The sequence below is a fragment of the Oryx dammah genome, unplaced genomic scaffold (assembly GCF_014754425.2).
Source record: "Oryx dammah isolate SB20612 unplaced genomic scaffold, SCBI_Odam_1.1 HiC_scaffold_37, whole genome shotgun sequence".
Classification (NCBI taxonomy): domain Eukaryota; kingdom Metazoa; phylum Chordata; class Mammalia; order Artiodactyla; family Bovidae; genus Oryx; species Oryx dammah.
Genome location: NW_024070221.1, coordinates 117,203 through 131,084, shown reverse-complemented (window position 1 = coordinate 131,084; position 13,882 = coordinate 117,203). Strand labels below are relative to the sequence as shown.

At 41.4% G+C, this 13,882-nt stretch overlaps 1 protein-coding gene across 1 annotated transcript in view; it reads right to left on the bottom strand.

Annotated features, from left to right (window-relative positions):
* The window catches only part of LOC120859164 (multidrug resistance-associated protein 4-like), a gene marked incomplete at its 3' end in the record, with an annotated part of 127,954 nt that overhangs the window by 22,200 nt on the left and 91,872 nt on the right, over positions 1 to 13,882 (bottom strand). Inside the window, exons 20-21 of the mRNA XM_040235368.1 lie at positions 7,632 to 7,778; positions 3,730 to 3,809 (exon numbers count right to left, since the gene is read on the bottom strand). Of these exons, the coding sequence (XP_040091302.1) occupies positions 3,730 to 3,809; positions 7,632 to 7,778 (227 nt within the window). The remainder of the gene's footprint in view (positions 1 to 3,729; positions 3,810 to 7,631; positions 7,779 to 13,882) is intronic.

Here is a 13,882-nt window from a genome sequence, read left to right as displayed (position 1 = left end):
ATATAATGTGACTGAACAGGCTGGTAGCTGCGAGAGTCAGTGTATACGATGGTGCGCAAACTCATGCTCGTCTCTCTGTTGGGATGTGGTCTCTGAGTGACATCACCTGAGGGGGTGGACTGTCCTGCAGTGTGGACCACTACTCAGAATCCAGGGTTTTCCTTAGCTACAATTGGCATCACTATACAAAATATTAAATAAATTATCTGAAATTCCATTTAAGGGAATGAGAAGGAATTAGATGAGGGAAAGTATATGGAATAAACACTTTAGAAGTAATAAAAATAAAAATGATCGAGAATCTTCTAAGGTTTATCAAATAAACCAAGGATAAGCAAAATCATCAAAAAATGAGCTTGAACACAGGTGCACTAACACAGCTGAACAATGCCCTTCCAGACCCTTCCCTTCCCCCGTCTCAGCTGATGATAGAGAGAAAGAATGGGTCCCACACAGGAACTTGGCTGCCACCAGCACCTTCTGCCCCACCATCAACAGTGGCCTTTACCTCTCATCTGGGATCAAAGGTCACCTCCTAGAAGCTCCATCACCTCCTGGACCAGGTTCCCTAAATGCCTCTAGCCTCTACGTCCAGTTTGCCTCCCAGGACTTCCTCCACAGAGCTCCCACAATTAGGTTTCCAAAGACATCACGGGGTGAATCTCTGGATGTCTTCCTTCTCTGGGGAGGGAAGAGACCCATGAGGGGAGGGCTTCATGCCTGACTCACCCCTGTACCTCACGGCCTCAGTTCTTGCTTGGGAAGGACAGAAGAGAGGGAAAAACCACCCATCATCACTCATACTCCCCTCTCAGAAACTGAAATCTCAAACAACAGGCAAGAGCTTCTCAGACCCTGCATTCCAGATGGGCCTCTCTCCTGATTCATTCAAACTCCTTCCAGTCTGTCTTCACCGCAACTCCCTCCAAGCCTCCTGGATTTTCAGCCCTTTGCTCTCTAACTCCTCCCATATGAAACCTCCTCCTCAGGTCACCAGACACCTCCTGATTCCAAATCAACCAACAAGTTTCCGTGGACTCACCTTCTCAATTGCACTGAACAGACCTGTCCTTCCTCGGGTCTCCACCATATCTCCTCCTCTCGTCCTTGCTGTTCATCATGCATCTTCAGTACTTCCCTTCTCTCTCTGCTTTCTCCCTGAATATCAGGGCTTCCCTAAGCTTCTGATCTGGGCTCCTAAAATGCTTTCTTCTCTCTGGGCAATCTTATCCATCCTCACAGATTTAGCTACTTGCTCAGTGAAGAATACGCAGGCTCCATGCTCATTCCAGGTCTCTCTCGCAAAGAGCAGACCCTTACTTCTAATGAACTACAGGACACCTCCACCAAACTTCAAGATAATTGAACTACAAGTGGTAGAGGAGGGACTGGAAATCAGCTAGACTAGAATTTTCTCTTCTCTTTAATGAGAGTATTTCCTGCTGAAATCAGGTAGCATCTACCCCTGTCCCTCTATATGCCATCCAAAAATATGTGACAAATTCTAATTATGATGACTAACTAACCATAGGCTAAGCACAAGGTGGAAACCCAACCTTAGCCTAGCTTGCTGTAGCAAAGAAATAGAACCTTTCACAAAATCCTTTCAAAGCAATTTACAATCACTGTCAAAACGTGACACTGTTTTTAGGGTAAAATTGTTTCCGGCAATAAATTATGTAGCTAAACCCAGCAGGGCACATTTATAAAATAAGTTTGCAGAAGAGAAAAAAACAATCAGACATCTTTGCAGGAGAAGTCCTCTGCCTCAGAGTCTCAGCTTAGTTCTCACTGATAACAGTGGAAGCCTTACCCACTGGCTGCACTGTCTGTAGGACACTGTTGCACTGTACATTGCTGCACTTCTTTGTGCAGCTATTGATAAATGAATTTCATTTCCAAAATTAACACTTGGAAAGAAAAAGTAAATTCCCCACAGGCTTAATACTAATAAATAGACAGAATAAGAGAGAGAGAGAGAAACCTCCATGAGAGGAACAATACTGAATGTGAGGATGAGAGCTGAGATGACCTAACATTATTTCTTAGAACTTCAAGTTCACAGACCAAATAAGGCTAGGTAGAAGGTATTCCTGTAGGTCTCTCTCTCTCTCTCTTTTAAGACACCTTAAGACATAGCAATCAGCTTGTGAAAAGAAAAACTGCCTACATTAACAAAAGACATTTTCTGAGATGACTTTGATCCTGTAATCGAATTACTGCCTTAAAAGCCTTTGTGTCTTCAAAGGTGCTCTCTATTGTCCTTCTTGGACTTCCCAGGTGGCTCAGTGTTAAGAATCTGCCTGCAATGCAGCACACACAGGAGACACGAGTTTGATCTCAGGGTAAGGAATATCCCCTGGACAAGGAAATGGCAACCCACTCTAGTATTCTTTTAATATATATATATATATATAAATTTATTTATTTTAATTGGAGGTTAATTACAATATCACATTGGTTTTTGCCATATATCAACATGTATCTGCCACAGGTATACAGGTGTTCCCCATCCTGAAACTCCCTCCCTCCTCCCTCCCCATACCTTCCCTCTAGTATTCTTGCCTGAGATATCCCATGGATGGAGAAATCTGGCAGGCTGCAATCCATGGGGTCACAAAAGAATCGGACACAACTTAGCAACTAAACAATATTGTCCTTGTTAAAGTATTATTTTCACCTTATTTTTAGCCAATCTTTTCTTTGTAAGTAACCACACCTGGCTTTATCCAAATAAAATGGTGCAGGAGATATTTGTCCCCTGTGGGAATACAATGCATCATGCTCGTGCTCAGTTGTGTTTGACTCTTTGCAGCCCCATGGACTATAGCATTCCAGGCTCCTCTGTCCACAAATTTTCTAGGCAAGAATACTGAAGTGGCTTGCCATTTCCTTCTCCAGGGCATCTTCCCAACCCAGGGATCAATTCCATGTCTCTTGCATCTCCTGCACTGGCAGAAGAATTGATGCTTTTGAACTGTGGTGTTGGAGAAGACTCTTGAGAGTCCCTTGGACTGCAAGGAGATCCAACCAGTCCATCCTAAAGGAGATCAGTCCTGGGTGTTTATTGGAGGGACTGATGCTAAAGCTGAAACTCTAATACTTTGGCCATCTGATGTGAAGAGCTGACTCGTTTGACAAGACTCTGATGCTGGGAAAGATTGAGGGCAGGAGGAGAAGGGGATGATAGAAGATGAGATGGTTGGATGGCATCACTGACTCAATGGAGATGATTTTGGGTAAACTCCAGGAGTTGGTGATGGACAGGGAGGCCTGGAGTGCTGTGGTTCATGGGGTCACAAAGAGATGGACACGACTGAGCAACTGAACTAAACTTAACTGAGCCACCTGGGAAGCCCAATACAATACATAATTTAGTTAATCTAGGCTATCTTTCCATGAGAGGTGATTATTTTTATATTATGAAATGTGCTCACAGTAAAGGGAATCCACACCAGACATTGGGAAGGCAGAGGCAGAACCACTTACCCAGCATGTTGCTGCTTCAGACCAACCTTGATGTGACTCTGTAGACATTTCTTCCCCAGGGGTTACTCATGTTAACTCAGGATCCCAATCAGAACTACACCTTTCTCTCACAAACAGCCTTTACTGAAGATAACAGGACACATTGCCAGGTTGAAAGGCCCACTCTCAGCCCCTGTAAAAAATCCTTAAACAGGCACTCTGCTCTTCCCTGTGAGAACTCTGACAGGACTGATATACTACCTGGATGAAATCAAGAAATATCAAGGGCAGCAGGTCATCCATATGCCCTATGTCTTTGGAGAAACGATTCAAAATTCTTCCTGCAAGAACAGAATACGAGAAATTACTCATTTCCTCTGAATAATTCATGAACAAATCAAAATAATATTTTTGAAGAACATGTATTTAGGGACTTCCCTGGTGGTACAGTGTCCCCAGTGCAGGGAACATGGGTTCAATCCCTGGTCTGGGAAGATTCCACATGCCACACAGCAACTAAGCCTGTGTGCCACAACTACTGAAGCTCATGTGCCTAGAGCCTGAGCTCTGCAACAGAAAAAGCCACCACAATGTGAACCCCAGGTACTGCAGTGAAGAGTAACACTTGCTCGCTGTAACTAGAGAAAGCCCACATGCAGCAACAAAGACCCAATGCAACTAAAAATAAGTAAATAAATCTTTAAAAAATAAGTACATGCATTAAATATTTAATATATTGGGCTTCCCCAGGGACTCAGTGCTAAAGAATCCATCTGCCAATGCAGGAGACATAAGAGACAGGGGTTCAATCCCTGGGTCAGGAAGATCCCCTGGAGGAGGAAATGGCAGCCTACTCCAGTATTCTTGCCTGGGAAATCCCATGGACAGAGGAGCCTAGCAGGCTACAGTCCATGGGACTACAAAAGAGTCAAGCATGACTTAGTGGTAATACAACAACAAATTTAATATATTACAATTCATATGAAATAAACCAATGTCACTGGTAAAAAGAAAGACAAAATTGGATGATACCTAAAGAGAAACAAAAATACCACCAAATGGCAGTGGGTGGGGAAGTGAAACTGAGCCCTGATTTTTAAAAGAATGGGGGAACCTTGAGTCAGTATCAGGAAGAGTTGGTGGATTTGAGATGTTCCCTCCCTTTAGATCCATCCCATCTAAGGTTCACTCCAAGTGCTAAATCGGTAAATAAACCGTTGCACAATACCTAAGTTAATCCTAATCATCACACCAATCTTGCTTTAATTATCAAGATTAACTTTGCCAAGTGATGCTTTCTATAATAGATATAATTAATATATCCTCTCTGTAATTTTTTTCCCTCCAGATGGCTCACAGCACCTCGCATTTTGGGAAATTTTGGATTGTGGCCATTTCCAAGTTGTGAGTTTACTACTGGCTTAATAAGTCGCTGTTTTCAGAGGTGTACCAGGTGTGACAAGCACAGAGTTGTGAATAAGCATCTAAGAAGTCCACAGGGATGTAGGCAGGAAAACAGAAATATTACTAAATGACTAAGAATCACTTTTCATTGATTTTATTTCCCTTCTCAGAATCCAAAATAATAGTATATCTTCAAGGCTGCAGGATAGAATATGGGAATTTCTGGTAAATATCTGGCGTAAACTAAAAACATCACATCAATAAACAAAGGATGCTGCAGCCACCAGGACTCTGCAGCCACCCCTGCAACAGTGGGGCCCCCTGAGGAGACTCAGGATGAGAAAGAACAGGACACTGGCCCCAGACAGGGGAGGTGCACATCAAAGGAACTGTAACAGGGAGGAGCCAATACTGACTCCATGCTGGATCTGTTTCTTTGACCATTGCTAGTCATCGCTTTGGTCAGGAAACCCTGCCCTCTGCCTGAATGTTAAATTCAGTGGCTTTTATCAGCTCACAGGGAGACAATCTGACTCTCACCAACTCTGAATGGCTGCAGAAAAGAAAAAATGAACAAATACCCTATTATTGTGCAAGATAAATGGCCTTTTGACTTTACTTCCTCACCTCCTCTCCTGTCTGTTCTATAAAGGAACCAAGCATTCAGATTCCAATAAGATAGTTATTTTGAGACATAAGTCTGCCATCTTCTAAGTCTGCCAGCTTTTTAAATAAAGTCATTATTCTTTGCCTTAACATGTCATCTGCAAAACTTATTGGCGTTGTGAGGCAAGCAGAGCGAGCTTGAACTTGGTAACAAGTAATACCACTCTGTGTGTCTTTCTCTTCATGCCATCACATATCAGAAACAAAGATACCATAAAACATCTATTACGAATTCTACTTTTGAAAATAAACACAGGGAATAATTAAATTTAATATACTACTAAAATAGTAAATTACCAATGCCCCTAAACCTTTGGGCCCATCTTGGCAGTCCTTATTTGGGCTTCCATTTTCTTGAAGGGATGAAGTTCTGATAATAGGCACAGGAGGGGAGACAAGATATACACTGGTATGCCTGCTGCTCTAGGATTAGTGACCTTAAAGATTTAAACTTGGTTCCAAATCCTTGAATAATAAATCAGCATCTGGAGAGGTCTACACGTCATCAAGACCCTGGTTAACAGTGGTCACAAGCACTCAGAGTCTGTGATATCAGAAATTCAGTCCCACTTGATGCTCCCAAATTTACAACTGTAGTTTCCACATTAACAGGAAAAATAGAGCAACTTCACAGCCATAATAGCAAAGACTCTTCCAATCACTTCCTCACTCCAGCTCTGTAGTAAGATTGTGTGGGCCTCTGCAGTTTGCCATCCTGTGCTCCTCACAGTGCCTGGACTAAAGAACATGTCTTGAATAAATCTGCACAAGATGCCGCACTAAACAGTCTTATTTAATCCTCACAACAGTCTTGTGAAACAGGAAGGGCAGTGGTTAATCCCATTTCACAGGAGGGGAAGTTCACAGACACCATGTCCATACCCTCACTGAGGTTCATTAAGCAATGACCCTGTGCTAAGTGCTGTGAATGTATTAACCTGCTTAATGCTCACAACATCAAGATATTGGTAAGTGTGTGAGTGGTATCCTCATTTTATAGCTAAGAAAACTTGAGACACAGAGAAATTAAATAACTAGCATAAAAGTATTAACATAACTATAACTGGCTATTACTGTTAGCAACTATCTCCAGGACTGAACCCAGGAAGTTGTCTCGAGTCCATACTTATAACCATGACAACATCCTGCCTGGAGATTTGCCTGCCCAGTCGTATCAACCTACCTTGGCCTTGATCACATGGCTAGTTGATGGCCAGGCCAAGGCTACTCCTGTCCTCCCTCCAGTCACATCCCTGCCTCAACAGGTCCTGTCAGTCATCACCTGCAAAAACAAAGCCACCCTGGGCCTCAGCACAAGTCTAACCAACTGAGCAGAGTGGGCATGTACACTGATGAACTAGCTCTTCATAGGAACCCAGGTCAGGAGGCTACCTTCCAAAGCAAGACAGGTTGAAGGCCTCAGGGTGGAGGAAGCAACCACTGGGAAACCTTCAGGGACACTACTTAATACTGAAGATCCACCTGCTAGATACCACAAGACATCTTTAATGTAACCAAAGGTCTATTGTAAAACTAGAGAGTTGATTTTTATTGAAGAGGATGTTTACATTTCACTGATCTTGTATTTTAATTAATCTTACATTACCAATTAGGCAAAACTCAAAATATGAGCACATGTCAGAGCTCTGTGGTCCCAGAAATGGATGGGCAATGAAAGAAAGAAACACACAGCCTGTCTTCCGTAGAGACATTCCTGGAGATGGTCCTTCTTAGCTTAACACTATGTAACACAGCCAATGTTCTAACAACTAGTCAAAAACATTTCAACATATTTTCATCATCTGTTGGCTGTTTCATATGCCACATAACAAATGGACTCTTAAATCATCCTGTAAAGTAAACATTCATGTATTTTTACAGATATGAATAAATTGGAATAAAAGCTTATATGCTCCTATATTCAGATTTTCTCTGGTAGGAAAAATTACCAGTGAAGCTTTTTGTAGAAAATGAATAAACATACACAGTGATTTTCTACCAGGCATTTCTTCCATTTTCAAATATGAAAATGCAAATAGGCACATAATGTGTTAACAAGACATATTCATTAAGAAATTTCTTGTCTGACTTACCTATTGGATTTCTATGGAAGAACAATAGCGGAGCTCTTAAAATCGACTCCAATATTTTGTTGTGCAAAGTTTGTGAAGAATTGACAAGGATGTAAAATATCAACAGAGACCTTGTGATACCAAAAAGGACAGCAGACACAGTTAACCCTGAAATAAAGAAGCATCACTCAGCACAAGATCTCTGTCTTATCCTCAATCATGCTAAAGTATGGCAGGCAGTTTAAAAAGATACTGTGCATTTTATTCTATAAATAAAATTTGTATAGAGATTTACATATATACAGAAGAAAAAACATATATCTATAAATATATATATATATATATATATATATATAAAGTAGGTTATCTAACAGTTTAATGCATTCAAAAATACATTTATAAAGAAAAAAATAAAAATCACTGTTTTCCTCCCACTAAATATAACCAACACAGGGGTGAAAAAATCACATGTAAACAACAGCTTCATTCTAGGCTTGCCTAATTCAATTACAAGTTCTAATAAAACTGATAAGACAGATAATTATACCAGTAGCTGATCTTCCTTTCTCTACATTTCAAATCTCATTATTTACAACATGTCCCATAATCTAAAAGTAAGGTATGCTTTGGTGAAAGTGAACATGTTAGTGGCTCAGTCAAGTCATAATCTCTGCAACCCCATGGACTATAGCCCCAAGGATCCTCTAACCATGGAATTCTCCAGGCAATTCTCTATCCATGGAATTCTCCAGGCAAGAATACTGGAGTGGGTTGTCATTCCGTTCTTCAATGCTTTGCTACCAGCACATGAATTAGCAGGGAAAGGAGAAATGATCTACCCATCCCCTTGTAAATTACAAGGAAATTTACTTCCATGTAAAGAAGAATTGATGCTTTTGAACTGTGGTGTTGGAGAAGACTCTTGAGAGTCCCTTGGACTGCAAGGAGATCCAACCAGTCCATTCTGAATGTATCAGCCCTGGGATTTCTTTGGAAGGAATGATGCTACTTTGGCCACCTCGTGCAAAGAGCTGACTCATTGGAAAAGACTCTGATGCTGGGAGGGATTGGGGGCAGGAGGAGAAGGGGACGACCAAGGATGAGATGGCTGGATGGCATCACGGACTCTATGGACATGAGTCTGAGTCAACTCCAGGAGTTGGTGATGGACAGGGAGGCATGGCGTGCTACAATTCATGGGGTCGCAAAGAGTCGGACACGACTGAGTGACTGAACTGAACTAAACTGAAAGTAGCTTTTTAAGAACCTATGATATAACACAGAGCACTCTACTTAATGTTCTGTGGTGACCTAATTGGGAAGGAAATCCAAAGAGAGCATATATGTTCAACTGGTTCACTTGGCTGTACAACAGAAATTAACACATTGGAAAGCAAAAATAATAAAAATAAATAACAATTTAAAGTATTAAAAATAAAGTAGCTACTTCTATGCCCAAGTAGCTATAAAGAACATGAAAAGACCATGCTAAATTGCAAGTGGACAATCTCTTTCATAACTGAACTGCAAGAAACTACAAATTATATTTTGACATGAGATAATCTAAACAAGATAATCTAAACTAATCTCTCACAGAGAGAAAAGGAGTACGTCAAGGCTGAATATTGTCACCCTGCTTATTTAACTTATATGCAGAGTACATCATGAGAAACGCTGGACTGGAGGAAGCACAAGCTGGAATCAAGATTGCCAGAAGAAATATCAATAACCTCAGATATACAGATGACACTACCCTTATGGCAGAAAGTGAAGAAGAACTAAAGGGCCTCTTGATGAAGGTGAAAGAGGAAAGTGAAAAAGTTGGCTTAAAGCTCAACATTCAGAAAATGAAGATCATGGCATCTGGTCTCATCACTTCATGGCAAATAGATGGGGAAACAGTGGAAACAATGGTTGGCTTTATTTTTCTGGGCTCCAAAATCACTGCAGATGGTGATTGCAGCCATGAAATTAAAAGACGCTTGCTCTTTGGAAGGAAAGTTATGATCAACCTAGACAGCATATTACAAAGCAGAGACCTTGCTTTGTCAACAAAGGTCTGTCTAGTCAAGGCTGTTTTTTCCAGTGGTCATGTATGGATGTGAGAGTTGGACTGTAAAGAAAGCTGAGTGCCGAAGAACTGATGCTTTTGAACTGCGATGTTGGAGAAGACTCTTGAGAGTCCCTTGGACTTCAAGGAGGTCCAACCAGTCCATCTTAAAGGAGATCAGTCCTTGGTGTTCATTGGAAGGACTGATGTTGAAGCTGAAACTCCAATACTTTGGCCACCTGATGCGAAGAGCTGACTCACTGGAAAAGACCCTGATGCTGGCAAAGATTGAGGGCAGGAGGAGAAGGGGATGACAGAGGATGAGACGGTTGAATGGCATCACCGACTCAATGGACATGGGTTTGGGTAGACTCTGGGAGTTGATGATGGACAGGGAGGCTTGGCATGCTGCAGTTCATGGGGTCGCAAAGAGTCACACATGACTGAGTGACTGAACTGAACTGAATCTCTCACTATTTTATAGAACCTCAAAGCATTTGTAAATAAATATAATCATTTAAATTTATGTCTTATCAATGACTTAAATGAGCACTACTATGCATATAAAAATTAAAGTAGCCCTCCAAACATCTCTTCAACTCACAATGCTATATAGAGTGGGGATAACTTCAGCAACATATATTCAAGTACTTTTTTCCATTCAGCTGCCACATCAGTGTTATTTAAATTCTGAAAGCTGCTTAAATTCCTGAATTCCATCAACAGGCATTTGCCTTAGCCCACCATCCTATATGAATGTGTAGTAGAATCCCTTCCTTTTTCTTTAAGCCCTCATTGTCCACCAATTTAAAAGGTAAAAAGCTGGTAGATTCAAGTTTCTTATCAATTGATCAATAAAATAAATACCAAATTTCAATGAGTCAATTTTTATATAACTTACTCTTTGCAGAAAGTTTTTCCAAGCATTTCCTGTGAGGATATTTAAATTTTTACTTATTTAAAAAAAATTACTGGGGTATAGTTGCTTTACAATGCTGTGTTAGTTTCTGCTGCTCAACAAAGTAAACCAGCTATATGTATACATATATTCCTTCCCTCTTGGGCCTCCCTTCCCCCCATCCCCTCCCTCTAGGTTATCACTAAGCACTCTGTGCTATATAGCAGCTTCCCACTAGCTATCTGTTTTACACATGGTAGTATATCTATGTCAATCCTAATCTTCCAATTCATCTGCCTCACCTCCCCATTTCCACTCTGTGTCCAAACACCTATCCTCTACAACTACAACTCTATTCATCCCCTGCAAATAGGTTCATATGTACCATTTTTCTCGTTTCCATGTTGCTGTTGTTGTCGTTCAGTCACCAAGTCGCATCCAACACTTTGCAACCCCATTGACTGCAGCACGCCAGGCTTCCCTGTCCCTCACCCTCTCCTGGAGTTTACCCAAGTTCATGAATTGGTGATGCCATCCAACCAGCTCATCCTCTGTCACCCTCTTGTCCTTCTGCCTTCAGCCTTTCCCAGCATCAGGGTCTCTTTCAGTGAGTCAGCTGCTTGTATCAGGAGGCCAAAGTTTTGGAGCTTCAGCTTCAGTATTGGTACTTCCAATGAGTATTCAGGGTTGATTTCATCTAAGACTGACTGGTTTGATCTCCCTGCTGTCCAAGGGACTCTCAATCTCAAGTCTCCTCTAGCACCACAGTTCTAAAGCATCAATTCTTCAGTGCTCAGCCTTCTTTATTGTTCAGCTCTTACATCCATACATGACTACTGGAAAGAACATAGCCTTACGTATACGGACCTTTGTTGGCAAAGTGGTGTCTCTACTTTTTAACACACTGTGTAGGTTTGTCATAGCTTTCCAGCCAAGAAGCAATTGTCTTCTAATTCCATTGGCTGCAGTCACCATCTGCAGTGATTCTAGAGCCCAAGAAGAGGAAATATGTCCCTGCTCCCACATTTTCCCCTTCTGTTTGCATGAAGTGATGAGACTAGATGCCATGATGTTAGTTTTTTTTAATATTCAGTTTTAAGTTGGCTTTTTCACCCTCTCTCTTCACCCTCGTCAAGAGGCTCTTTAGTTCCTTTATGCTTTCTGCCATTCGAGTGTTATCACCCACATATCTGAGGTTGATATTCTCCAGCAATCTTGATTCTAGCTTGTAAGCCATCCACCCCGGCACTTCACAAGATGTGCTCTGTGTATAAGTTAAATAAATGGGGTGACAATAAACACCCTTGTTGTACTGCTTTCTCAATCCTGAAACAATCAGTTGTTCCATACAGGGTGCTAACTGTTGCTTCTTGACCTGTATACAGGTTTCTCTGGAGACAGGTAAGATGGTCTAGTATTCCAAACTCTTTAAGAGTTTTCCATAGTTTGTTATGACATACACAGTCAAAGGCTGTAGCTTAGTGAAACAGAGGTAGATGTTTTTCTGGAATTCTCTTGCTTTCTCTATGACGCAGCAAATGTTGGCAATTTGATCTCTGGTTCCTCTGTCTTTTCTAAACGTAGCTTGAACATCTGTAAGTTCTCAGTTTACATCATGCTAAAACACAGATTGAAGGATTTTGAGCATAGTAGCATATGAGATGAGCACCTTTGTCTGGTGGATTGAACTTACTTTAGTACTGCCCTTCTTGGGAATTGGGATGAGGATTGACCCTTTCCAGTCCTGTGGTCACTGATGGATTTTCCAAATTTGCTGACATATTGAGTGCAGCACTTTAATAACACTTTAAATCTTTTAGGATTTTAAATAGCTCTGCTGGAATTCCATCACCTCTACTAGCTTTATAGACAGTCATGCCTCCTAAGGCTCACTTGACTTCATACTCCAGAATGTCTGGCTCTTGAGTGAGAGACTAGATCATTGTGGTTATCCAGGTCATTAAGATGTTTATTGTATAGTTCTGTGTATTCCTTCCATCTCTTGATATCTTCTGCTTCAATTAGATCTTTACCATTTCTGTCCTTTACTGTGCCCATCTTTGGATGAAATGTTCCTTTAATATTTCCAATTTTCTTGAATAGATCTCTACTGCTGCTGCTGCTGCTGCTAAGTTGCTTCAGTCATGTCTGATTCTGTGCGACCCTATAGACAGCAGCCCACCAGGCTTCCCCGTCCCTGGGATTCTCCAGGCAAGAATAATGGAGTGGGTTGCCATTTCCTTCTCCAATGCATGACAGTGAAAAGTGAAAGTGAAGTCGCTCAGCCATGTCCAACTCTTCGCAATCCCATGGACTGCAGCCTACCAGGCTCCTCCATCCATGGGATTTTCCAGGCAAGTGTACTGGAGTGGGTTGCCATTGCCTTCTCTGAAAGAGATCTGTAGCCTTACCCTTTGTTTTCCTCTATTTCTTTGTATTGTCCATTGAAGAAGGGCTTCTGCTCTCTCCTTGCTATTCTCTGGAACTCTGCATTTAGTTCTAGGAGGTCGTCTAGGTCTTCATAGAACTGATCAACTTCAGCTTCTTCAGTCAGTGGTTGGGGCATAGACTTGGATTACTGAGATGTTGAATGGTTTGCCTTGGAAATGAACCAAGATCATTCTGTCGTTTTTAAGGCTGCACCCAAGAACTGAATTTTGGACTCTTGTTGATTATAAGTGCTATTCCATTTCTTCTAAGCAATTCTTGCCCACAGTAGTAGATATAATGGTCATCCGAGTTAAATTCACCCATTCCCATCCATTTTAGTTCACTGATTCTTAAGATGTCTATGTTTACTCTTACCATCTCCTGCTTGACCATGTCCAGTTTACCTTGACTCATGGACCTAACATTCCAGGTTCCCATGCAATACTCTTCTTTATAGCATCCAGTTTTACTTTCCCCACCAGACACATCCACAACTGAATGCGTTTCCACTTTGACCCAGCCAGTTCATCCTTTCTGGAGCTATTAGTAGTTGTCTTCTGCATATTGGACACCTTCTGACCTGGGGGGCTAATCTTTTGGTATTATATCTTTTTGCCTTTTTATGCAGTTCATGGGTTTCTCATGGCTAGTACACTAGAGTGGCTTGCCATTCTTTCCTCCAATGGATTACATTTTGTCAGAACGCTCCACTATGACCCGTTTGTCTTAGGTGGCCCTACATGGCATAACTCATAGCTTCACTGAGTTATGCAAGCCCCTTCGCCATGATAAGGCAGTGATCCATGAAGAGGCTAGATCCCATATATATGCATTAATACAAGTATTTTTTCTGTTTTTCTCTTTCTGGCTTACTTTACTTTGTATGACAGACTC